This window comes from Camelus bactrianus, chromosome 18 (genome assembly GCF_048773025.1).
Source record: "Camelus bactrianus isolate YW-2024 breed Bactrian camel chromosome 18, ASM4877302v1, whole genome shotgun sequence".
NCBI lineage: Eukaryota > Metazoa > Chordata > Mammalia > Artiodactyla > Camelidae > Camelus > Camelus bactrianus.
The window spans coordinates 25,049,390-25,076,578 of NC_133556.1; the positions used below are offsets into that span (position 1 = coordinate 25,049,390).

Genomic DNA, 27,189 nt, shown 5'->3' on the forward strand with positions numbered 1-27,189 from the left:
GGCTTTTACAATCCAAGGACCTTGACACCGTGTCTCAATGTGTCATGTGATTTTGGAAGGTATCTCTTAACATAAAAATCAAGCCTGAGGTAAAAATTAAGAATATGAAACAGGGTGGGGGAATACAGCTCAGTGGTAGAGTGCATGCTAAGCATGCACGAGGTCCTATGTTCAATCCCCAGTACCTCCATTTAAACAAACAAACAAACAAATAAACAAACCTAATTACCTCCCTCCCAATTTTTTTAAATAAAATAAAGTCACTTTTTAAAAAAGATTAAAAAAAAGAATATGAACATTACAGCTTAAGATCAATGAGGATTCTCTTAACTCAAAAAAGGGTGTGCAGTAGACCTCGGGTGTTCAAACTCTACACATTCCAAAGAAAGGACTGGCCCCTGACAGGTTCATGCAAGATAACTTCTAAGCCCTCAGAATATCTGGCCTGATAGAATTATCTTTGTACATACCTGGGGCTTTGGACCAGGCTACACAGTTTATACTAATAATGTGATTTATGGTGAACCATGGTGTATCAGTCTGACTTCTGGAGGGGCTGGAGACTAAGTAACTAGGTGGGTCAGTCATACAGCATGGAGTCATGAGACTCCCAGTAAAAGTCCTGGATACCAATCCTACCAAAGCAAGGGTGAGCCTCCCTGGTTGGCAATACTTGGTGCTGTGACAATGTGTTACACATCATTGCTAGGAAAACTAAGCACTGCCCATATGACTCTAGTGGCAGAGACAATGGAAGCTTGTGCCTGGTCTCTCGTGGGCTCTGTCCTATGTGCCTTTTGCCTTTGCTGAACTTAAATCTGTGTGCTTTCACTGTACTAAACCAATAACGTGAAGAGAACAGCTTTTCTGAGCTCTGTGAGTCCTTCTAACTTATCATTAAACCTGAGGATGGTCTTGAGGATTCCAACACAAAAGGGAACAGACTCACTTCAGCATAGAGAGCTTAATCTTTTACAGCAGAAATCCAGTTAATCATGTACCTATCCCTGCCTAAACACTTTATCTTTGGGTCTGTGATTAGCATCTCTGCAGGAAACAGAAGGGTCTCATTTAAATACACACCATGTTAAGGGAATAGTGAAATTGAAAAGGTACGCCTGTGACTATCTAATCAAAGGCTCAAGCTATCGATTTTTAAATATTTATTAATAAAACTACATTGTGCAGCACTTGAAAATGACATAAATCTGTATTTGTTGACATAGAAAAATGTCCATGATAAACTATTAAGAGAAAAAATAGATTACAAGACAGTGTGTATAGACAGTATGATCACATTTTCATTAAAAATATTGAAAATATACCTGTTGCTAGAAATTAAAATCCAGTGCTGGCTACAGTGTGATGAAATAATCTTACACTGTTAATGCAACCTGACACAAAGTTTTTATAAAGTTTATTTAGCAGTTATCAAAAATTTAAACATTGTGGAGTCCTTTTACACAGTATTTTCACGTATGGTAAGAGTCCCATAAATTTTAAAAGATATATGTACAAGGATGATCATAATATAAAAAAATTAGAAACAATCCAAATGCTCAATAATTGGGAGTTTATTAAACTATGGATTACATACACAATTGACTATAACACTAAAAAGTAAGATAGATTCATATATACTGGCTTGGAGATAGTAAAAAATACATTGTTTTTAAAAGAAGCAAACTGAAAAACAATATAAGCACAGTATCATAAGTGCAAAATAATAGTTACAGTATAAAAGAACTAGGAGGCATTAACATCGAAATGCTGACAACTGGAGGTGAGGATTGTAAGTTGAGCTGGAAGTTATGGTTCTATGACTTGGAGTTTTGTATTTCTGTAAGCTTTCAATTGTGTGTCAAGAACGCTTACTATTAATGTAATAAGACAAAAATTATGTATTCGATAGATTTTAATAATCAGAATAAAACTGCCACATTGGTTGTTTCATTATCCGACCAGTCAAAGGTTTCGTTCCTAAAGAAAGTTTTAAAAATATCAATTCCAAAAGTCTGGACGTTTAACCTACAGCCGTTTGAGTCCCCTAATTAGTCATCACGAATCTCTGATCCACAAACGCACCTAAACTCCTTTCGAATCTATCTTTATTCAGACTCTAGTCTTTATAAGCAGAAGACAGTGCACCAGAAAACAAAGAATCTGATAAAGTCATAAAAATTATGGTTTGTAAGTGGCTACGTGGCGACTAGAGCAGCAACTCGCTGAAAAGGACAAAAGATGTCGGAGTTGAAGCCCCTTAGTGCGGAGTCATAAGGTAATCACACACTCTGCGCCCACCAAGAAACCAGGTACACATCCCCGGCCCCCTGCACCCTCCCTGCACCCTTACCCGGGTCTCACTTCGCCGCTCAAGTCGCGCCAAACTGCCAATCAGCAGCGACGCCGGACGTAGACGTGTTACGCCGTGACGTCAGAGCAAGATGGCTGCGCCCTGACGACTTTCGTCCCCTAACTTGGCGCCTCGCTCGCATCAGGTTCAGAGTTAGGCTGACTCGTTTCTCCGACCATGTTCTCCCTCCAAGGCTGCGGTCGCCGGGTCGCGGCTTCCCTCAGCAAACAGCACCTTCCGTCCGCCCGGTTCAGCGGTGACCGCGCGGCGCCCGGGACTCCGCACTTCGACGTGGTGGTCATCGGCGGAGGACACGCTGGGACCGAGGCCGCCGCCGCCGCCGCCCGGTGCGGCTCGCGGACACTGCTGCTCACGCACCGCGTGGACACGATCGGTGAGCAGCGCGGCGTGGGGCTTGGCGTGGGGCTTGGCGTGGGACGCAAGCTGCCAGCATCCTCCCCCTCCCAGCGCCTGATGTGGGCATCCTCTCTACTACCTTAGAGGTGGTGAGAATCCTACCCCTGTGGTCTTAGCCTGAGTCGTGTTTGCAGGTCAGGCGGGCCCGGGCCAGAACTCCGGACTAGGCTGCTCTGTGGACCCCGGATTGTGGTGCTGCTGACAGAAGTTAGTGGGGGGAGGGGGAGGGAGATCCCTTCGGAAAGGGGCAAATTGTGAGAATGCTAGCAGATACCTTATTTCATTGTGGCCATTTGCTCTTTACTAGCTTATTGCTTTGCTGGAGTGAATTAGCATTACTAGTAACCGTTTATTAAATGACCGTTGTGTTTTTCTCGAGGTTTCGGGAAGCCCTTTTGAAGAATGATGCTACTTTTTATTGCATTCTGTATTTCTACTGGATGTTTATTCCCCATTTTTGTGCTTAGGACCCGACAGCTTTTTTTGCACTTAATAGGCAGCGATTGAACGGCCATACTTTAAAGCAAGACCGCTATCATGATAGATGCTACCTTGTAAATGATGCACGTCTGTGGCTTTCCTCCTGCATTTTGCTTAAGAATGAACAGTAATTGAAATGTTAACTGTGCTTTGTGAAAATTGTTAATAAATCACATACTTATGTACTGAAATACTTTTTTAAAATAACCATTCATCTCATAACGGTGGAGAAATATAACCTGTTAACAGAAATTCTTTTGGAGAGAGACTATAGGATTACCCAAAAAGTTATACTTCGCTTATTATGCATTTTTAAAACCGTAAAGACTGGGTGCTACCCTTCAATAATAATAACTTTAAAAATCTAATGAGCAAAAAAGCACTATTGAACAAGATGGTTATTAAATAGTGTAAGTAATGTAGTTCTGTCAGAGATGAAGGAAGTCTCATCGAAACGCGCATTCGTATTCTTATACCAACACACTGTGACTTAAGTTTTCTCTTTAAGTAAATAGATGTCAGAGATATTTTAATAATCCTTATGGATGACTTTAGTAAATGACAATTCTATCTTAAAAATCAAAGTCTCATTTTTAAGGTAATTTGATGGAGTGGAGTATCAAGTATTTCTGTGTGGCGTCAGAAAGATTAGCTTTGGCTTAAAAGGTTGGACTTCCCATAAGACTACAGAATGCAGGGATTGTCCTGCTGTGATTCAGTCTTACCATCTGCCAGTAATGAAGTCAGAGGCAGAAAGAGAAATTTTATACTAACCTAAAGAATAATGCTTTTTGGCAAACTATTTTTTGCCTTTCATGACAAAAGTGAAAAGCCTTCTGAGCCTGTTTATTGTGTTGTATCACATATGCACTTAGTGGAGAATGTTGCCTATTAAAGAAATTGTTAGATATTCTGAATTTTAATCCAGGTTCACTGCGTACTAGCTAAGTGATGTTGGATGTGGAACAGTGTATCTAAGCCTCAGTTTCTTTTCTGTGAAATAGAAATTATAATACCAACTTCATCCAGTTGCTGTATGTTTAAGTAAAAAAATACATGCAAATTGTTTGGAACGGTGCCTGGCCCATTTTAAGTGGTCAGATGTTAAGTCTTGCTTTATTATAAGCTTTTCTACATAGCTGACTAAGTAGAGTGAAAAATGGACTTAGTTGTACATTTTTACTACCATTACCCACCCCAAGTACTAGTACCACACTTGGGATGTTAGTAGCCCCTGTTTAAGACCAGAGGTAACCAATAGACTTTCTTATTCCAGTTATAAATGATTTGGGGTGAATGGTAGCTTTGTGCAGTTCTATGTTGAGAAGGATTTTGAGAGTTAAGCCAAAGAGAGTGGCATGCTCAACTTTTATGCCTCTATGGGGAGGGGCTCAGCACTGATACATATATTTCTTTCAGCAATTTAAAAAAACAAGGATTTCCCTTGTTATTTCTTTTTTTTAAATATTGTTTTTCATTGAAGTGTAGTTGATTTTCAGTGTTAGTTTCAGGTGTACAATGAAGCAATTCAGTTATATACATACATACTTTTTTTTTCAGATTCTTTTCCATTATATGTTATTACAAGACATTGAATATAGTTCCCTGTGCTAAACAGTGGGTCCTTGTTGTTTATCGATTTTACATATAGTTATGTGTATCTATTAATGCCAAACTCATAATTTATCCCTCCCCTGCTCTTTTCCCCTTGGTAACAATAGTTTGTTTTCTATGTCCATGAGACTATTTTTGGTTTGTAATAAGATTTGTATCAATTTTTTTTAGATTTCACATGTAAGTGATATCATATGATATTTATCTTCCTCTGTCTGATTCACTTCACTTAATATAATTTCTAGGTCCATCCATGTTGCTAAGAATGGCATAATTTTGTTCTTTTTTATGGCTGAGTAGTATTCCATTGTATAGATATATCACATTTTTATCCAGTCCTCTGTTGATGGACATTTAGGTTGTTTCCATGTCTTGGCTATTGTAAATAGTGCTGCTATGAACACTGGAGTGCCTGTGTCTTTTCGAATTATAGTTTTCTCCCAATATATGATATGTCCAGGAGTGGGATTACTGGATCATATGGTAAGTCTATTTTTAGTTTTTTAAGGAACCTCCATACTGTTTTCCATAGTGGCTACACCAATTTACATTCCCACTAACAATGTAAAAGGATTTCTTTTTCTCCATACCCTCTCCAGCATTTATTATTTGTAGACTTTAATGATGGACATTCTGATTGATGTGAAGTGATAACTTGTAGTTTTGATTTGCATTTCTCTAATAATTAGCAATATTGAGCATCTTTTCATGTGCCTGTTGGCCATCTGGATATCTTCTTTGGAGAAATGTCTGTTTAAGTTTTTGCCCATTTTTGATTGGGTTGTTTGTTTTTTGATATTAAGCTGTATGAGCTGTTTGTATATTTTGGGAATTAGTCCCTTGTCAGTTTCATTATTTGCAATTTTTTTCCCCATTCTGTGGGTTGTCTTTTCATTTTGTTAATGGTTTCCTTTGCTGTACAAAAGCTTTAAAGATTAATCAAGTTACATTTGCTTATTTTTGCTTCTATTTCCATTACTTAGGAGCTGGTTCAAAAAAATATATTGCTGCAGTTTGTATCAGAGTGTTCTGTCTACGTTTTCATCTAGAAGTTTTATAGCATCTGGTCTTACATTTAGGTCTTTAGCTCATTTTGAGTTTATTTTTGTATATGCTGTTACAGAATGTTCTGATTTCATTCTTTTATATGCAGCTGTCCCATCACCACTTGTTGAAGAGACTATCTCTTCTCCATTGTATATTCTTGCCTCCTTTGTCTTAGATTAATTGACCATAAGTGCATAGGTTTATTGCTGGACTTTCTGTCCTGTTCCATTGATCTATGTGTCTGTTTTTGTACCAGTACCACACTGTTTTGATTACTGTAGCTTTGTAGTATACCCTGCAGTCAAGGAGCATGATTCCTCCAGCTCTGTTCTTCTTTCTCAAGATTGTTTTGGCCATTCGAGGTCTTCTGTGTTTCCATACAAATTTAACTATGTTTTTGTTCCAGTTCTGTGAGAAATGCCATTGGTAATTTGATAGGGATTGCATTGAATCTGTAGATTGCCTTGGTTAGTATGGCCATTTTAACAATATTAATTCTTCCAATTCAAGAACATGGTATATCTTTCCATCTGTTTGTGTTCTTTCATCAGTGTCTTATAGTTTTCAGAGTACAGGTACTTTGCCTCCTTAGGTAGGTTTATTCCTAGGTATTTTATTCTTTTTGATGCGGTGGTAAATGGGATTGTTTCCTTAATCTCTCTTTCTGATAGAGGTGTTAGTGTATAAAAATGCAACAGATTTCTGTGTGTTAATTTTGTATCCTGCAACTTTATTGAATTCATTGATGAGCTCTAGTAGATTTGTGGTGGTGTCTTTAAGGACTTCCTATGTGTAGTATCATGTCATCTGCAAACAGAGGACAGTTTCACTTTTTTGTTGTTGTTAAGTTTTACTTCTTTTACACGTGGATTCCTTTTATTTCTTCTGTGATTGCTGTGCCTAGGACTTTTAAAACTGTTGAATAAAAGTGACAAGAGTGGACATCCTTGTAAGACAAGGATTTCTTTGCATTTGATTCTCAAAAATGTGAATTTTATAAATAGGCATATTATACACAGTAATTCAATAAAGTGCCTAGAAGTTATTTAGTTTAGAGATGTAAGGAATTGGTAGAATTTCAGTAATTTATTCTTAGTTTGAGCTTTTTTCCCTCCTATATATGAGAAGACTCATTTCTCAGGATGAAAGTTTGAGATCTCAGAAATTAGTGAGATTCAGAGATTTTTTAAAAGATTAATTGATACATAGTGAATTAAAAGCTAAGTCATTTTGTTTTTTTCATTTTGGGATTTTTTTTTTCACAGTAGGAAATGCTTTTATTCCTTAGAAGCAGTTGTTTTAAGAAAAAGGAATCAAAACTGCACTTGTTGGTAACCACACTGGCCATTTTTAGAATAGTATATGCTACTAAGAAAAAGCAATTTCTTTCTTTCCTTTTTTTTTTTTTCCTTTTGAGCTGCTCCTCGCTGGATGATCCGCATCTATTCTATAATGATGTGAACAAGACATGTGATGAGCATGTTTAGTGAAAAGCTAAGTCATTTTGATGAGTAACAGTATCTAAAACAGGGATCACAACTTCATTTGCTCCAAGAGCCAGACACATAAATTTAAATGTGTGAAGCTATGTGGGTATAAACAACATGGAGTAATGGCAGCAGTGGTGAGCTGGAAAATACATCCCCATTCATTGTTTTGTTTATTTGTTTGTTTTTAACAAAAGCCTTGTGTATATCAAACAAAATACTACAGGCAACCAACCCCCACTGGGTTATGACCTCTATCTTAAAAGTACCTGTGATGTGTCCTCTCTAAAATGGGAAGAGGATTACTTTAGAGTGGTACAGAGTTTGAGATTTACATATGTTAGTCACTATATATAAAAATACATTTAAAAAAAATTTCTTCTGTATAGCACAGGGAACTATGTTCAATATCTTGTAATAACCTTTAATGGAAAAATATGAAAATGAATATATGTATGTATATGCATTACTGGGACATTGTGCTGTACACCAGAAATTGACACATTGTAATTGACTCTACTCCAAAAATAAAAAAAGAGTGGTACAGAGTAACAGAAAAAAATCATACTTGGTGATGTCATTCCGCACTTGGTGATGTCATTCCGCACTCCTAGTTTATGTTTTGGTTATTTATTCATTAGCAAGCAATTTCCAGTGGGAGGCTATATAGCTCAGTGGTGGAGCACATGCCTAGCATGCACGAGGTCCTGGGTTCAATCCCCAGTACCTCCATTAAAATAAATAAACCTAATTACCTTCCCCGCAAAACAAGTCAAACAAGCAATTTAAATGTTTGAGGTGTAATTGAATTATTATGTGTTTCTGTATGATTTTTTCTCTACACAAAATAGTCCTTGTCTGCAGTTTGACGGTTAATATGATACCTGGGAGAGAGCGAAGTGAGTAGAGCTATGAAAGACCTAAGATTGGAGCTGGATGATTGGAGATTCATTATACTCTCCTCTCTACTTCTTATTCTTTAATAAAATAGTTTAACATTTGTATATGAAATACTATATTGAATTAGAAACTCAGGAGTGCAAATTGGTTGCTTTCATATAAACCCAATGATAGGATAAGTATTCACTATTAATGCTTATTGATTTTATAGAAAGTGTAGGGAGCACTTTCCTAAGATGCATGTAAGATACTTAGTAATATTTTACACATTTAAGAAAATAGTCTAGAAGAATCTTTTTCAATGTTGCTGGTGATGAAAAATTATTTATGATGAAAAATAGATGTACAAAAACCAATTCAAGAAAATCATGTGATGTTTAAAAGGTAAAGATGAGAAGCAAAGAATATTTTACCCTGAAGTAGGAAATATAAATCAAAATAATTATTAGTGAATGTTGTTTATTGCTTACTCCATGCCAGACCCTGTGCTGATTGCTTTCTGTACGCTGTCTCATTCTGCAGGTAACAACTCCTTATTCAATTAGTTTAAACAAAGAGGAGAATTTATTTTCTAACAAGAAGTCCTACAGGTAGATCAGCTCTAAGCCTGGTTAATTCAGCAGCCTTCCTTCCATATCTTCAGCGTGCCACTCTTGGGTTGTTTTCAGGTTAGCTGTCTTATGACTGCAAAATGGCTGCAGTCGATCCAGGTGTTGCATCCAGGTTTGACAACTTTCAGCAGAAGAAAGTTGTATCTCTTTAAAGAAATAAAAAGTTTCCTAGAGACCGCCCCCCACAGCTCACCCCTCGTGACTTATTTCCTACCCTTAAACCAGACCCACTGGCAAGTAGGAACATGATTACCATGATTACTTTTAGATCAATACTTACCTCTAAACTGAGTTTAGGTTACACTCCCCAAACACAGAGCCTCACAGGAGGGGGGAGGGTACAGCTTAGTGGTAGAGCACATGCTTTGCATGCATAAGGTCCTGGGTTCAATCCCCAGTACCTCCTCTATGATAATGATGATGATAATAATAATAATAATAATAAACCTAATTACCTTCCCCCTGGAAAAAAATAATTTTTTTAAAAAGCCTCACAGGAGAAAATGTTTACCTGAATAAACAGTGATTCTGTATCAAAGGAGGAGGAGACATAATCCACCACAGCTGTCAGTCCTGTTTTTCCAGTAGGGCCATGAAGGTACAGAATATTAGATAATTTGCCAAAATCACATGGAGCTTGCAAGTGGTGGATCAGATCTCGTTCACTCACTCCTAACCCAGGCTCCTAATCACAGCACTGTTCAGCCATCCCTCTGGAGAACATGGAAACTGTGGGGCTCAGTGCTGACCCCAATGGACCCACAGATCGTTGACATAGCTTTCCCACCCCTCCAGTGCCCGCAGAAACCTTTGAGGTTAACCACTCGAGTTTAGATGTCCAAGTAAGACTAGGGGAATTTAAAGAGAAGGTATAAAGTGTGGTTCTACTTTCAGAACGCTTATCATTTAATTATTTCTGCAAAGTAAGCATAAAAAAATAGCAGATGGTATTTATGGAAGAGTTAATTGATTGTAACAGCGAACCAGTGCAAGGGGACTTCTTAAAAGTACACTTGTTTGGGAAGGTTTCATGAGGTGAGGATTTCAAAATCTCACTGAACAGGAAAAGAAAACCTACTGAAATAGTAAAAATATGCACAAGGGAAAGTTTCAAAAGAAACTACTTTGTCTTCCAGGATGCCCTGAATACCTCTTGCATCCCACTGGGACTTCGGCGTGTTGTTTTAGTGTTTGCTGCAAGTTTTTATTTTGTTGCATGAGAGGATGCTCGTCACCTGGATAGGCATCTCCCTGTCAGGACTCACTGTGTATGAGGTGCTCGTATATAGATTTTTTTATGTCTGTTCTCTCTAGGTCAGATGTCCTGTAACCCTTCCTTTGGCGGCATCGGAAAGGGGCATTTAATGAGAGAAGTTGATGCCTTGGATGGGCTGTGTGCTCGAATCTGTGACCAGTCTGGCGTGCATTACAAAGTATTAAACCGGCGTAAGGGCCCAGCCGTTTGGGGTCTGAGGGCTCAGATTGATAGGAAGCTCTATAAACAGAACATGCAGGTGAGAACAGGGCAAGGAAGCACAGGAGAGAGCTGCGGTGACCGTTTCTCTGTTCGGTTTCAGCTTGCGCTCTCTTGACAGAAGGAAATCCTAAACACGCCGCTGCTCGCCGTGCGGGAGGGAGCCGTGGAGGACCTCCTCCTAGCCAAGCCGGAGCCCCAGCGCCCGGGGAGCTTCCGCGTCAGGGGCGTCGTGCTGGGTGAGTGCGCCCCTGGTGGTGGTAACGGTGTCTGACTCCGGGGGAGCGCGGCGTCGAGCAGAGGAGGGGGGCGCTCTGTTCATCCCAGGAAATCACTGTGTTTTCTCTTCATGGATGGGGGAAACTATGAAAAAAGCACATTTCTTTCATTTCATGTGTTAGTGTGGGACTTCATAGCCTGCGTGAGTGTGTCTTCTCCTCCTGGTATTTCTTTTTTTGTTTTTTGTTTGTTTTTATTATTATTATTATTCTCCTCCTGGTATTTCTGTTGTCATTTGTCTTTTTCTTAGTTCTGACTTTAAATATTTTGAATTTATATTTTATAAGGTAATTGTATACATTTATTTATTTTATTTTTTTGAGGGGGAGTAATTAGGCTTTTATTTATTTATTTTTAATGGAGGTACTGGGGATCAAACCCAGGACCTTGTGCGCGCTAAGCGTGCACTCTACCACTGAGCTATATCCTCCCCCATGTACGTTTTTGTGAGTCGTGTATTTTTAATCAAAATAACACATGCACGTCCGTTTTACAAAAATCACATAGCATTTAAGTGTGTGGGGGAAAACAGTTTCTGTCTGTCATGTCCCGCTGCAGACTTCACCGCGTCAGCTGTCTGAGTTGTCGCTCCTGAGATTCGCTTACACGTCTCTAAATGCTGGGCTCATATTTCACTCCCTAAATTGCCAGTCATAGACTTCATTAACCTTTTTTATGGTAGCTCTCTTTAACGTCCCACTTTCCTTCCCTCCATCCGTCAAATAAATTTGGTTGATAGTATTTACATTATTATGATTATTTAAATACTGTTCACTGCAGATCTGAATAGTACGTTTCATTTGTTCATTTGACCTGTGTACCAACCTTTTTCATTAGAAAACTTCCGACTCTTCCATCAGAGGAGCTGTCACTTCCTCACTGTTCAGTTTGCCGGCCCCGGTCTTCCCTTTGATGCTTTCCTCCAGAGGCGTCAGCCTCCGTGGCCCCCACGCCCTGCCTGCGACACTCAGACCCTTGCTCTCTGGGCCTGTGCACAGATGTCGTTTGAGATGTCCTTTCCCTGCTTTGCTGTGTGACATCGTCCCTGATTGTCTGGCTGCCTCCTCCTCCCTGCCTCAGTTTGCTGGGCCACATCCCCCAGTAGCTTCCAGAGCAAAAGTATGCGGGAAGCAGGGTTTTTGAGTCCTTGCACATCTAGAAATATATTCTCTCCTCAGACACGACTCTTCATCTGGCTGAGAATAGAATTCTAGTTTAAATCTTCTTTCCTGAGAACTGTGACAGTCTTGCTCTTGTATCTTCTAGCTTGCAGCTTTGCTATTGAGAAACTAAACAGAGTGATTTAAATTATTTTGTATGTGACTTTTTTTTTTTTTCCAGAAAGCCTCTAGGCTTTTGTATTTGCCTGTGGTGTTCTGAAATGTTTAAATGATGCCCCTTAGTCGTCTTCGTTCATTGTAGTGGGAGACTCGATGTTCCCCTTTTAACCCAGAAACCTGTCCTTGATTTCTGGGTGTGTTTTTCAGTTGTTTCTCCCATGTTCCCTTTCTGAAACTCCTGTCCCTTCCTGGATTGGTCTTTCAGGTTTCTTCTATTTTTCTTTCTTGTCATTTTGCCATACTTTCAGGAGATTTCCTTAACTTTTTTTGTCCAAATCCTTTTTTAAAGTTTATGGTGTTTTTCTTTTATAAACAGCGTCTTTTTTTTTTTTTTTTGATATTTGTCTTGACATCTTGTTTTTGGTTTCTGAATTTAATATCTTCTCAAGTCTATTTAAGGACTTAAATGGTTGATTCTTGAAGTTTCCTTCTGACCTGTGTGTTGTTTTCTCCAGATTTCTTCATCCTGTTTGCCTATTTGCAATGCGTGTTTCCAGGTCTCTTTCCTCGAGTGTCTAGGAAACGTTGGTGTCTGTTCCAACTTTTAAATGAGGTGCTAAAACACTGATTGGAAGATTCGTGTGTGCACAGTTAATTTTATCGCTTGGCCGACACTATCTGGTGATGAGGGGTTGGACTGGCCTTTTTGTTGGGGAACTCCCAAACATCGATGTGTGTTAGTCCTCAGGAGCAGAATCTGCCCTGGCCAGGGGCCTGCTGGCCGCTTGCTGGTGCTCTGGGAACAGCACTACAGGCGGGGTGGTACTGGGGGGCACGGTGGGGGGGGGGGGTCTCATCATTTAAAATACAAATCCTGACCCCTTTGCCCTGTTGTAAAATTAATTTTTATCATGGACTAATTAATTTGCATGGGGGTACATATTCACGGGGAACAGTTTAAGGGGAGAAAGCAGGCAGAGGGAAGGGTGGTCTCTCCCGTCTGTGCCCCCGGCAGCCAGTTTCTCCCTCAGAAGCATCACTGGTCTCGGCCTGTGCGTTCACTGTGTCTTCAGGTGCACCTGTGTGTATTTATATATATTCTTCCCTCATAACAGTAGCATTTTTTTTCCAACCTCTTGGTCTGTGTTAGCTTTGCTTGGGAGAGTTATGTTTCTTTCTTAAAAGTTTGTGTTTTTGTTCTGTGATTGCCTTAATAACTGAATGATTTTATATTATATATTTAATCTTCTCTTTCTTCTGTCAGTTTTTACACTCTGATTACTGACTTCCCTCTGTGAACGGTTACTAGTTTTATTTTCATTTCCTTTTCTCTCCTCTGCCTCTTTTCCACTCCAGGTTTAATGATTATATTATTTTTATTAGCATAGACTTTTTAACCTTTAAATTATTTATACATCTGTTACTTAATTTACTATCTTCAAATGCCATTTTTGGACCCTGTTTATATTTTATGGGGTCAAAACAACACAGTTTTTATTACAGCAAAATATGCATAATATAAAATTTGCCATTTTAGCCATTTTTAAGTGTGGAATTCAGTACCATTTAAGTGTTGGGCAGCTGTCACCGCTCTCCATTCCTAGAACAGAAGTTCTGTACCTGTTAAACAGTAACTCCTTGTCACCCAAAGACCTAACCTACATCTTCCCGTGAGACGGATCTGTCTGCAGACAAACCATCACATGCTGATTTCAGCTCTTTCTCCCGTTGTCAGCCCCGCCTTCAGGCCTGTGTTTCTCATGTCCGTTTCCATCCCCCAGTTCCTGAGCCCTTAAAGGCCAGTTAGTTGCCTGTCCTCATGGTCTCTCCGGGTTCGTCAGTTCCGGGCTCCTTCCTCTGCACATCAGGTCTCACTCTTCCCACCTCCTTCTGTCTTCCCAGAGTATATGAAATTTCTCATCTTTTGACAAGTTCTTTCCCATTACATGTCCTTGTGGTTTCATATCTTTTTTGCCCCTTTATTTCATTTTCTTGGAGTTTCAGGGGGGAGAAGAAATCATCTGAGGTAGTCTGCCGTATTTCACCAGAAGTCTAGAATTAATGTTCCTGATCCACAGAAACTGTGATAATAAATGTTTATTTTAAGCTGGTAAGTGATGGAGCAACTTATCATAAAGCAACAGATAACTAATATACCTGTATTCACAGAATAGACCTTATTGGCCTTTTCACGATCACCTGTACAAACCTGAATTATTCTAGTGGAAAGATTAATAGTTTGCACAAGCTGCTGTATACATAGAAATTAAGAAACACTACTTGAAGACAAAATAAAATTAATTAATTAAAAAAATTAACTGAGACTAACTCTTCAGGAACATGTAAATTGGTCATAACACATTATGCTCTCCCCGCAGTGTTCTTGGATTCTTTAGATTGATAACATACAGCTTTCTTAGTGATTTTAAATCTTTTTCAAGTTTCTAAAGACAACTGGTTTTCTGTAGTTCTGTTACAAAGTGCTCACATTCCAGTTTGCTCCGTGATAATGCTAGAACATGAGTTTCGCCCTCTTTCCTGTCCTGCAGTGGATGGAAGCACGGTGTATGCGGAGAGTGTGGTTCTGACGACCGGCACGTTCCTGAGAGGCATGGTTGTCATTGGATTGGAGATGCATCCCGCAGGACGGTTAGGGGATCAGCCTTCTGTAGGGTTGGCTCAGACTCTGGAGAAGCTGGGGTTTGTGGTGGGAAGATTGAAGACTGGGACTCCGCCCCGGATCGCCAAAGAGTCCATTAATTTCAGCATTCTCAACAAGCAGACACCAGACAATCCATCCGTACCATTCAGCTTTATCAATGAGACAGTGTGGATTAAGGTGAGATATTTATGAGAACCTGGCTTTACGCAGAGGATACAGACCGACCATTTCCTTTTTTTCTTTTTTCAATTGGTGACAATTCACTTTCCATCACTATTACTTAGAGTGCAAAAGAGTGATCTTTAAAAGCATAGTCTGAGTTGGCTATTTAGGTCTTTCCCCCCAAATTGTCAAATTTCATTACTGTGATAACTTTGCCTATTTAAACTTTTTGAAATAATTTCAGACCTATAGAAAAGCTGTAAAACTATTAAATTGCTGTAAACCACTGAAATTCACCTATTGTTAATATTTTGCCCTCTCTCTCTGTAGACATATAGATACGTGTGTATATTTAATGTATAAAACAGTAGTATACACATTTATTTTTAGTCTTTTTTCTTTTCCTAAAACATTTTAGAGTAAATTGCAGAGATCGTGACCCTTTACCTACGAATACTTCATCTGCATCTCAACTGATCACAAGACACCCCCTTACGTAGCCTCAGTGCAGTGATGGGAGTCGGGGGATTTAACACTGACACAGTCCTGTTATCGAAGATAAAATCCATAGTGAGATTTTGCTGATTGTCCCAATATTTTTTTTTGTGCTGACCTTTTTTCCCCAATCTAGGATACTGCATCTGATTGTCATTTCTCTCTAATCTGGAACTGTCCCTCAGTCTTTCACAGTACTGACATTTTTGAGGATATAGGCTACTTTTGCCTATCCTTTGAATTTAAAAAAAAAATGTATATTGTGTGTTTAGAATTGAGGACTAATAATTGACGGTCCTAGTTTCTGGTGAGTGTTATCCTGATGAGTGGCTCCAAATATTCTGTTATTTTGAATAAATCACTTTTATATTACTTTGGTAAAATGTAAATCATGATGATACTTTCTTAGTGTGTATATTTTTAAACTTATTATACATTTTCAAGTTTACAGAAAGTAGGAAAAAAAACATTATAATGAATCTGTATGTGTCCATCACCCAGATTCAACAAATAACATTTTTTGACATTCTTGTTTCATCTTTTTCTCAACACTTTGTTCTTGCTGAGTTTTTTGGAGGCACTGGGGATTGAACCCAGGACCTCATGCGTGCCAACCATGTGCTCTGCCACTGAGCTCTACCCCTCACCCTGTTCTTGTGCTGAGTTTTGTTTTTTCCTTTTTTTCCCCCTTAACAGCAGCACTAGAGATTGAACTCAGGACCTCATGCAGGCCAAACACGCGCTGTACCACTGAGCTCTACTCAGACCCTGTTCTTGCTGAGTTTTAAAGCAACAATCCCAGATATCGCATCATTTTACTCATACTTTGGTCTGTGTCTTTAACAGATAAGAACTTTATAAAAACCAGCCACAGTACCGTTATCACAGCTAGAAAGATAATTTCTTAACATCATTTGATATTCAGTGCAAATTTTCCCTAGTTGTTTCTTACAGTTGTTTTAAAATGCTTATTTAAAAAATTTTTTTTACAGTTGTTTTATCTGAATCAAAAACCAAGAAAGGTCTACACGTTACATTGAATGATGTGTCTTATCACAGCCCCCCCCTTTTTTTTTTTAATTTACATGTGGAAGAAAGTGAGTCATTTCTTCTGGAATTTCCCACGTTCTAGATTTGTCTGGTTTCATCCCTCTGGTGCCTTAAACATGTTCCTGCATCCTCTGTATTTCCTGTAAATTGGTAGATCTGGAGGCTTGCTTAAATTTAGGTTCATCTTTTGGGTGGTTTTTGTCAGGAGCACCATCATTATTAATATTTGGCATTTTGCATAGATTTCGTGTCTATAAAAGTGAGTGTGCATCATGGGTAGAATTTATTGGAATATGAGGCAGACTTATACAGAAGCAGAGCAGTGTGGTATCCAGTTCCTGTGTTTCAGCCGGAAGATCAGCTGCCATGTTACCTGACTCACACCGACCCTCGAGTGGATGAGATCGTCCTTGAGAACCTTCACCTTAACAGTCATATTAAGGAGACCACAAGAGGGCCCCGGTAAGGACAAGAACTGAGAACAGTGACGTCAACCCTCTGTTGTTTGTTTCATCCAAGTCTGAATTCCAATGTCCTGTTCTAGGTACTGTCCATCCATCGAATCAAAGGTTTTGCGTTTCCCAAACCGTCGCCATCAGATTTGGCTGGAGCCTGAAGGACTGGATTCTGACCTCATCTACCCCCAGGGGTTATCCATGACACTCCCAGCCGAGCTGCAGGAGAAAGTGATCATGTGCATCAGAGGCTTGGAGAAAGCGAAGGTGGTCCAGCCAGGTAGAGGGAGGCCCCGCTGCCCCACGGCCTGAGCTCAGCACCACTTGGCGGGCAGTGCGGGGACCCCAGCCACAGCCGTGCTCTCAGAGCCTCAGAGCAGAGCCCAGCACCTGTGCACTTAAACTAGGCTTCGCTTTTGAAGAGCCTTTAATGGTCATCTTGGCATCTCTGTCTGGAGGCAGATCCAGCGCCGTTTGTACTCACCCTGCACCATTTCTCCTCGGGCCAGGCTACGGCGTGCAGTATGACTATCTGGACCCCCGTCAGATCAGCCCTTCCCTTGAGACTCAGCTGGTGCAGCGGCTCTTCTTCGCTGGGCAGATCAATGGCACCACCGGCTACGAGGAGGCTGCCGCCCAGGTAAGAGCTGGTTCAGGTGGAACTGTGACCAGGAAAGGACTGTTTCACGCGTTCCTTCTCTTGGCAGCTGTTGGGACAGCTACATAGATCTTAGACACAGCTCATGACCGCGATGGAGCACTTGCTTCTGCTTCTGGGTAGGTGGAGGCAGTGCCGTATACAACACTGCGCTGTACTATCTTCTGAGCTCCTAGAGCTGATGGCATGTTTTGATTAGACTTATTATACTGCTTCTGAAGTGGGAAACAAATTTAGTTCTTTTAATGTAACTTTATTGAAAATTATTACTACTCCTTTTTAGGTGGGAAATATGTTATTTTTACTTGTAAATAGGAAAAGGCTAGCAGTCTTACAGGTAGACTTTTTTAAAAGATGACTCCCCTAGGGTAATCAGAAATGTTGGATACTTGTGAGAACAATGAATCAGCATCCTAGGGTGATACCCTGGCCCTACTCTGTTTCTGACTCGGGACCACATTTTCTCTGTTCTGTCCCTTCTGGGCAAGGCCTGCTCCCTCACTGCCCACGCTGTTTTTCCAGGTAGTGTCCGTGTGGGGTAGCTCTCTTCAGTTCATAATGGCCTTCTAATCATTTCAGTCCTCTTGTAGGGAGTGATAGCTGGAATCAATGCAAGTCTGCGGGTCAGGCGCAAGCCTCCGTTTGTCGTCAGCCGGACGGAAGGCTACATCGGAGTCTTGGTTGATGACCTCACCACGCTGGGCACCAGCGAGCCGTACCGCATGTTCACCAGCCGAGCCGAGTTCCGTCTGTCCCTGCGCCCCGACAATGCCGACAGCAGGCTCACGCTCCGAGGTGACTCCCGGCTGAGTCCTGCAACCAGACTTCCTTAACTCTTCGGGGTTTTTTAGGGTTTTTTCTGCGGGTTGGTGGTAATTAGGTTTATTTCTTTATTTTTAATGAGGATTGAACCTAGGACCTCATGCATGTTCAGCACATGCTCTACCGCTAAGCTATACCCTCCCCCCCAAGGCTTCCTCCTCTTTGAAACCGCCTTCATGACAGCCTTTCCATCCCCCTTCCAGGGTATGAGGAAGCTGGCTGTGTGTCCCAGCAACGCTTCGAAAGAGCTTCTCGGATGAAGGCTTCCTTGGAAGAAGGCATTTCTGTGCTAAAATCCATTCAGTTGTCAAGTTCTAAATGGAAAAACTTAATCCCAGAGGCTTCTATAAGTATTGATAAAGGTGTACCTCTCAGGTGAGCATTTTTAACATAGGCCTTTCTCACTTTTTACAGAAAAATGAAAGAATTTCAGCGAGACATTGCCTACACATTTTGAATTAATGCAGCTATTACTTTTGGCTTCTTTTCAGACTCCTTTAGATGTAACTTATCTCTTTATTCACTATTAAAAATATGTGTGATTCTAAATTATTATTTTTACTTTTTAATTAATTTCCTCTGTGGCTCCCACCGAGTTCTTCCGGCTTTCCTGAGATTTAGTGGGTAGAAACCAAGAAACTTAGTTACCTGCTTTCTCTTTTAGGCCTGGAGCAATTGCACTGGTCCTGTCTTGCCTGTGAGTTATAGCAGAGACACTCTGATTAGGCAGAGTGTTATAAATCCTTTGGACTTTCTTGAGAAGTCCCTAGCTACATTTTGGGTTCTTTTTGTCCTTGTTTTTATCATTCTGCTTATATGGATTCTGAGTCTAAAGGACATTAATACAGAGCTTTTTTTGCTTCAGAGATATGTTCCTAAGGACCTTATTATATAATTCATACTGCAAGGTAGCTCTTTTTTGGGTTAGTCATTAGAAGGTGTATTCCAGTATGTTCTGTAATTTCTGAAAGGGCAGCCCCGTCCCTCTTGGCGTTTAGGGTTATTTGGTTTCATTTCACCATAGCTTATCCGATGAGGCCTCTGAAGGCAGGTGACCTAATTCATGTCCTGGAGCAGAGCTGACCAGTGCCTTGTCGGGGGAGCGCTTCCAGCCAGTCCCGGGCTGGGTGAGCAGCCGCTGAGCCAGTGTCTGCAGAGGCCTGGGGAGACTCGAGACCTCCGAAGGGGCAGGGCTGTCTTCTGCTGACTTGATAATTAATTGGTGTACTTGGTTTTAGGTGGACATAGTTTTTTAAAGGGGGAAAGATCAAAGTAGATAAAGATAAAAGTAATACAGGCAGTAAATGTAGGGAGACCGTACAGATCGGTGAGGCCTTGTGGGACCCAGGCAGAGTGAGAGGGACACTGCAGAGTGCCTTGCAGTCGGAGCAAAAGGCAGGGGCTCTCCTTCCGCTGGTCCCAAGCGAGCGCGGGACGTGGGCTTAACACGACCGAGATGGGAATTCAGAGGCTGTTTGTCCTCACAAGCCAGGGCGAATGGATCACTGCACTGCCACCTTTCCCAACCGCTCATCCTTCCTGAGGAGGGGAGCGGGGGAAGGTCACAGGCTCTGCTTCTGGGTGTGCTGCTGCCTTCACCCGCTGGACTTGGAAAGAATTAGGAGTTTTGATACTACTTGTCCTGAGATTTGGTGCTATTTCCAAGGAACCTTGTTGTCAGTCTGCCTGATGCGCCTGGACCCCGTACTAACGAGAGGTTCGTGTGTCTGCAGCGCTCTCGACATCCTGAAGTATGAGGAAGTCCACATGGAGCTGCTGGCCGCAGTCGCCCCGGCACCTTTGCAGAAGTACGCAGAGTGCAGAGAGCTGGCTGAGAGGCTGAAAATAGAAGGTAGAGGGTGCCCTTCTGTTCCCCTTTCCGTCTGTGTGCGGCACGAGTGGGTTAGATAGGGCCGGCGCGGTCACGGTCTCGGGGGGTGGGGTCCCGGGGAACAGGGGCAGCATCCCGGAGCACGTGGCTTGTTAGGAATGTGGGATCTCAGGCCCCACCCCAGACCCACTGAGGGAGCACCTGCATTTCAACAAGACCCCCAGGTGCTCTGAGTGTGTGTTTCAAGTCTGGGAAAGTGCTACTGTAGAGCTCGTGCAGTACTGTTGAGCTCAATTTTCTTTTGATTTTTTTTTTTTTACATTTTCCCTATTTAATGTTCTAATAATGAGAAAAACACTACTGTCTTTGGCTTTGACAGTGGAATACTCTCCCACTAAGAAATACGTATTTAGTATCAGGCAAAGACACCCAGAGTCTCCCCTATATGTAATAACACACGCTGAGCTCTCACACTCGTGGTCAGTGTACTGGCCAGAAGGCCACCTATGACTTTTGTAGGTGTAGTTTTTTGGTTTTTTTCAAGTTTTTCTTTACAAAAAAATTTCAAACATTACTGAGAATATCAGCTTCTGCATTTTGATAGATTTTTTTTTTCCCCTTGGGTGGAAAATTGTGTGGAAAAAGAGGCAGGGACCAGAATAGATGGGGGAGAGCAGGAGAAGCAGGGGATGAAGGACTGTTGAACAGGAAAGGACCTGGAGCTCCTGGGGGACCAGCATTCCTTCTGGGGCTGGCATTTCCTTTCAGTCCCACAGACGTCTGTCACCTGCTGCGCTGTGGGCTGACCCAAGGGGATGACCTGTCATCCTCACAACTGACCAGATGCTGGTAGTTCACTCATGTAGGAGACGTAATGTTAAACCTTTTATTTCAACATGTGATCTTTCTATTAAGTAAAGTTTACTTTATTGAATGTTTAGGCTGTTAGCATCTGGGGAAAGATGGTTAACTTCTCTGTTTTAAAACTTGGTTTGCAGTTTTACTTTGTCCAGCAAATCATCCAGAATAATTATCTGTGACTTTCTCACGGGAAACCCTGATTCCAGCCATGGGGTAGCTATCGTGTTGCCACGCTCTTTAAAGACTCTGGCGTGTAGACTGCAAAGGCTCTAACTTACACCCATGCTTGAAAGAAGCTGGCCATGGTGAAATAGCACGCATCAGTGGGTTTCAGGTCACTGGACTAGTCTCTCGAGGGCAGACATCAACTTCAGGTTCTTCTCTGTGTTGTCTCTGTTTTGCTGTGTGCATATTTAGAAGATTAAATGTACCTTTAACATACACATCACCACCTCATTTATGTTCTGGGAGCCATAAGGAGTCTATTCATGCATCATGGAGTTTCATTACAACTTCTTGTCCTAATTTGTTCAGTGTTGTATTAAGCTGTTACATGCATGATTTCGCTTGATACTTAGAAGCCTGTGAAGGACGAGTCTTAATTAGCATTATGTCTTAATTGTCCAGAAAAGTGATAGGTTGCCCAAGGTCACACAACTGAGTGGCCGAACTGGGACTGGAGCCTCGCACGTCTGACTGCAAGGCCTTTGTTGCCCTAAAGACCATCGTAGGTCATCAGCTCAGCTGATGGAATGCAGCATCAGTTGTTTTGATTTGATTTGACTTGTAGACAAAGCGGCTGAGGCCAGAGGGTCATGATGTAGCAGAGGGTGATCCCCTGGTGCAGCGAGGCTCAGGGCTGGGATTTCCCGGCTGCCAGTCCACTGATGGAAGCTAAAGCAGCCAGGACTCCTGGGGAAACTTGGTTCTTAAACACGACAGTGACCACCTCAGTTTAGTTCTTAAAACGGGTTTTGAGCTTATTTTTTCTAAGAACAGAAAGAGTTAATTACAAAATAATTGCTGAATTATCTTTCTAACTTCACTTCGAAATAAAACCTTAGTTATTTATCTTATCATCTAAGAAGGTTTACTTTTTAAAACTATAGTTTGATCTGAACATAAGGCAGAAAACCATTTTCTTAGATATATCTTTAGGACTTAAAACTCAGACCCACAGCCCACTGAGGGAAATGTTCACCAAAATTTGCACAGAGGAGGAAAGCAATTTCTTTTTTTACTTTCAATTTTCCAGATTTTTGAAATGAAAAGGCCAGGCAGTAAACTGCCAGGCAGAACGCTGTAGTTTACAAGCAGGACCCTCCCTCTCTTTATTTTAGCCTCAGGGGCCTTATCTGCGACAGGGGCAGCTGCCCCCGTCTCGGGGTGCTGAGCTGAGTGTTGCACGAGAGCCTGTGTGCAGAGGCTCTGTAAGTCACAGACAGCTGCAGAAAGCAAGCAGTTCGTATAACCCGAATATGCTGCTTTTGTTCATCAGCCACCTATGAATCAGCATTGCTCCATCAGCAACAAGAAATAAAGGAAGTCCAGCGAGACGAGGCTCTGGAGCTGCCTGAGGACCTGGACTACCTGCGTCTCAAGGACGTGTCGCTGTCCTGCGAAGTCCGGGAGAAGCTGCACCTTAGCCGCCCTCGCACGGTGAGAAGCCAGCCGCACGGGGCTAGGGCTTTCGTTTTTAAAACCCGGGTTTACTGTGGCCGCATAACTCATGTTGTATTTCCTCATAAAAGCTTAACCTCTCGTGTCCACGTTCTTTTTCTCTGACAGATGTCGGTATGTTTTTATGAGAGGTGGAGAAGCTTAGGCTAAGAGAAGTAACTGGGAGTCAGGAATTGGGTTAGTTATAATGATTCTCTGGTCCAAACCGTGTGCTGAACCATCCGTGCAAACTCGTTTATGTGCACAACCGAAAGGAAATGACTTTAAGTTAAAATGGAACATGTGTCAGTGGTTTTCAGATGCTCGCAGGCCCCTACCTGGGGTTCTGTAGTGTTGCCTTGGGAGCTGCCAGGAGGAAGAGGCGGCCAGAGAGCCCCCACACCTGCTCTGGCCTGTGAGCGCCCAGCTGCAAATGTCTGTTAAAAACTCTATAGTATATATAGTCTTGGACTTGTACTGACAAATATTTGAAGACTGGTAGGCTGTATTTATTGATTCTGAGATACATTTTTACATCTCTGAGTTATCTTAAAAATTGATGGTGTGTCACAGTTTAATGGGCAGTGGATTTTGTTTTGGGGGCTTTTGGTTTTAGTTTGGATTTTTTTTTTTTCTTCTTTTTTTTTTTTTTTTTTTTTTTGGTCGTTGTTTATTAAGGGGTATTTACCAAAAATTTAATCTGCAGAATTTTTTTTTTAAAGGGAGGAGTGATTTCATCAATTCTTAGTAACAGTCGCCATGGGAAGCAGGCAGAGAAGCCCTTGGTTTTGTGGCTGTGCATCCCTGTTCATTCTGGGTTGTGTTTTTGTGGACAGTCACGGGCTGCACTGCCCAGTGTGAGAGGCATTAGCCAAATATGACCGTTTGCAGTAAATAAAACCTGAGGTAGCTCTTCACTCATACTGGCCACATTTCAGGTGCTCCGTAGCCACAGGAGGCTCCTGGCTCCCACAGTGAACGGTACATTGTTACAGTGAGGATGTTGCAGAAAGTTCCCTTCATCTCAGAAAGTTCAGCTGGACAGCACTGGGCATTGGAGTTCACCTCGTATCCAAAATTCCAAAGTACAAAAAGCTCTGACAGACATTTGCTGCAGACTCATTTGGTGGCAAAACAGACCCGAACTGCTATGAGGCCGTTAGCCTTCCTACCACTTAGCGTGAATGTTCATGCATCTCACTGTAAAATATACCACAGAAATAGTAATTAAACTATAGGGCACTGCCCGGCACACTGCTAGTGATGTTATATCAGTCAAATGAAAAGAAAAAGTAGGTACTTGAATCTGCTAGTTACATGATCTTGGACAAGTCTTCTTAACGTCTCTGAGCCTGTTTGTAAAATGAAGATATTAACAACAACATTTCCTTTATCGACTTTTTGGAGTTATTTTGAAGATACATTAAGATCATAGTTCTGAAAATGTTCTGTACACTGTAACACAGAGATTGTTCTAAGGGGAAAGCTGGTCTGCTTGTATCCGACATAGCTCATGGGTGTTTCTCTCGTGGTTTATTCCCAGATTGGGGCTGCCAGTCGCATCCCTGGAGTGACACCCGCTGCCGTCACCAATCTGCTCAGATTTGTGAAGACCGCCCAGCGGAGACAGGCAGCCAAGCACAGGCTGCCCAACCCCGAGCAGCGTCTCTGTGCTGCAGACAGACTGGAAGAGAGGCAGTTGTAGCTTCCTGTTCACGGAAGACTTTTAATCAAGACAGGGATATAGACGGTCGATAAGAAGTGTTTATATTTAGCACTTGTTCAAATAACCTTATTGGGTTATTATGGGTCTGTCACTAATTTATGAAGAGAGAGATTACAATTGTGCTTTTTTGTGTATCTGAAAAAATAGTTACAAACTCTTCATTTGTACTCCTTCCCTCCCGCGCTCTAACGCCGCAGGCCCGCTGCTGTTCCCGTGCGCGGGGCCACCCGGCGGAGCGCGAGCCGAAACGGAGCGGGAAGGCGAGGCCGCCGCCCGTGGGGCCTCTGGTCGCGCCGCGGCCAGCCTCGCCTGCCAGCTTGCTGTGAAGTACGTTCGCTTAGGGGCTTAGGGGCAGTTTCAAGTCCCTCACATTCTGAGGGCTAAAATTTTGAAACTATGCAAAACCGTCCAGAATCATTCAGCTAATTTCCAGGATGGGATGTAGCGGGGAGGGTGAGAGGTGACTTCTAAGGTTTCTGCATTTCTGCAGGAAATCCTCACCAGTAACTGTCTTTGAACATTAACGAAAACCCTGTAAAATGGAAAGATTGGAAATCTGTATAGTTTCCTGTCTTCCGCAGTGCGGAAACCTGTTTGGTAACCTAGTTAAGGGAGAGTAAGTGTGGTTATTTTATATCATACGGTATTTTCTTAGGAAACCGTCAGGACCAGTTTCTTAACACTGAAGACAAATCTGTAGTAATTGGTGACTCATGTTCCCGTTTTAATGTCGGAATGGACAGAAAAATGGACAGAATGGTGCTGGCTCCCCCTTCCTCTGCCATCCTGTGATGTATGCTCCCAAGGGTGAGGTGAGGAGACCAGCTGGGGCAAGAGGGCCCCACCTCTCCCCAGAAATGCCAGCTCAGGTCTCTCATTTCAGCCCAGAGAGAAGCTCCCCTGTCAGCCTCAACCTCAAGACAGGCAGGGACTGAAGACAGTCCCAGGGCTCAGAAGGGACTTTGGTTACAGATCTGTGTTAACTCTGATTATGGGTGTGAGAGAGCCAGACAGCCTTTTGTTTTAATCATATGTGGCCACTCGGATGTAGCTCAGTTTCCACGGATTTGTTTCATATGATTTTTGTCATTTTGTCTTTCCATAAAGCAGTCAAGACCAGCAGCAAATTAGAAGTATTTACAATGCTGGGTCACTTGGCAATGATGAATTCTTTTTGATACTTCATCTAGTAATTTCAAAAAGTGGTAACTTTTCTTTTTACTCTTAGGCAGAATTCTTACTTCAGGGGCATATCCAGTATAATTCTACACTGTATTTTTAAAAACAAGGTATTTTGTGCTACCTGTTTGGCACTAGGAGGGAAACCACTGTTTTTTAACTTTTTTTTTTTCCTGGCTAAATATAGGAGTAAAAGCAGTGAGTGGGAGCTTACTGAATGGGATGTAACAAAAACTTACCTTGAGGAAACAAAATTCCTAAATGCTTCAGAAGGTTCTTGACAGCTGTAATTTGGACATAGTGACACTACACATATAAAGAAATTAAAGGTTTACAATGCAATTCCATTATAGTAGTAACTATCTCACTGAAAAATATTTGATAGGAAACATTTGTTTCAGGTTCTGCCACTTGGTTTAGGATGTGAAACCTCTTTAAATCCACAGTTTAAACCATGTTAACTTCTACGTAGTATGCAAGGTTAATCTCACTTCAAAGAATATTTCAAAACAGCCTACCTCTGGTGCTGCTAGCCAAAAGCACCCCAGACTACGATGCCCTGGGAAGAACCAGCTAAAAATGTGACCTTGCTTAGCCCAGTTACTTCACAGAAACCCCCAGCAATGCCAGCAGCCAGCTTCCAACAGAAGTCGGCCTCGTGATTTCCTCCACCCACCACAGGCCACACTACTTGCTAGCTAGAAATGCTGGGTACTCACTGAAGTCATTTCAACAGGAACACCAAAATAAAAAAGAGGAAACGGCTGAGGAACACTCAGCATTTGTGAGATCATGGCGGGGGTCGGGTGGGGTGTGAAATGGGGCCTATGCTGAGTTGAATTAGGAAGTGACCTTGCAGCCAGGAGTCTGAATTTATTCCTGATTGCTTTAAAATGTGCTGTCATTTGTGGGTTTCAGCCTAGACAGAAATAACCATGGCTTTTTCCCTTCAGAATTTTCAACTCCTACAAGGACTCCTGGCCCAGAAGTAGCCAGAAGTACTGGGAAAGCCACCAGCAGAGACTCGTAGACATGTCCTGAATAGGACGTGCTTTTTAAATGAATATTGCTAAAGGCAAGAGATGGCCAAACTAAAACTGAATACTTAAAAGGGATAATTTTTTTTGGTAGGGGGAGGTAATTAGGTTTATTTATTCTTAGGGAAGATACTGGGGACTGAACCCAAAACCTTGTGTACACCAAGCACGTGCTCTGCGACTTGAGCTATACCTCCGCCGAAAGGGATAAAAATATGGACAACACAGATCCTCAGAAGGACATCCTTCAGTGTCGACCTCTCCGTCTGCCTCACTGTCTTCACGTTCTCTTCAGCCTCATTTCCTCTGTCTGTCTGCACTGTCCCTGCTTTTCACTGCGCCTACTATGATATTAAAGCTTATTTTTTGGTATTCAATTTATTAAGCAGCTTTTTAGTATTGCCTGATTTAGAAGCCAGATTAAAGACACAGTCAACTGTGAAAAGGCACCCAATGGAATGACAGAAAATATTTGCAAATTGTGTGTCTGTAAGGGGTTAACATCCAAAATACACAAGACTTATACAACTAACAGCGACAAAGACAAAAATACACAAACAAATGCGCGAAGGACTTGAACAGACATCGCTCCAGAGAAGATACACTGGTGGCCAGTAACCACATGAAGGGGTGCTCAGCATCACTAGTCA

General features: G+C 41.7%; 1 protein-coding gene and 1 non-coding gene across 2 annotated transcripts; both read left to right on the forward strand.

The window, feature by feature from the left end:
* The first annotated feature begins 2,431 nt into the window (after positions 1–2,431).
* MTO1 (mitochondrial tRNA translation optimization 1) lies at positions 2,432–26,920 on the forward strand. The gene is made up of 12 exons (XM_074346344.1): positions 2,432–2,747; positions 10,224–10,423; positions 10,505–10,622; positions 14,492–14,781; positions 16,661–16,773; positions 16,856–17,046; positions 17,276–17,406; positions 18,015–18,219; positions 18,450–18,621; positions 19,980–20,098; positions 22,437–22,597; positions 24,141–26,920. Exons 1-12 carry the CDS (start codon positions 2,531–2,533, stop codon positions 24,300–24,302), a joined length of 2,079 nt encoding a protein of 692 aa, XP_074202445.1. The 5' UTR covers positions 2,432–2,530; the 3' UTR covers positions 24,303–26,920.
* Positions 9,243–9,315, forward strand: TRNAA-UGC (transfer RNA alanine (anticodon UGC)). The gene has a single exon. It is a non-coding gene; the product is annotated as a tRNA-Ala (tRNA).
* Positions 26,921–27,189: the final 269 nt, after the last annotated feature.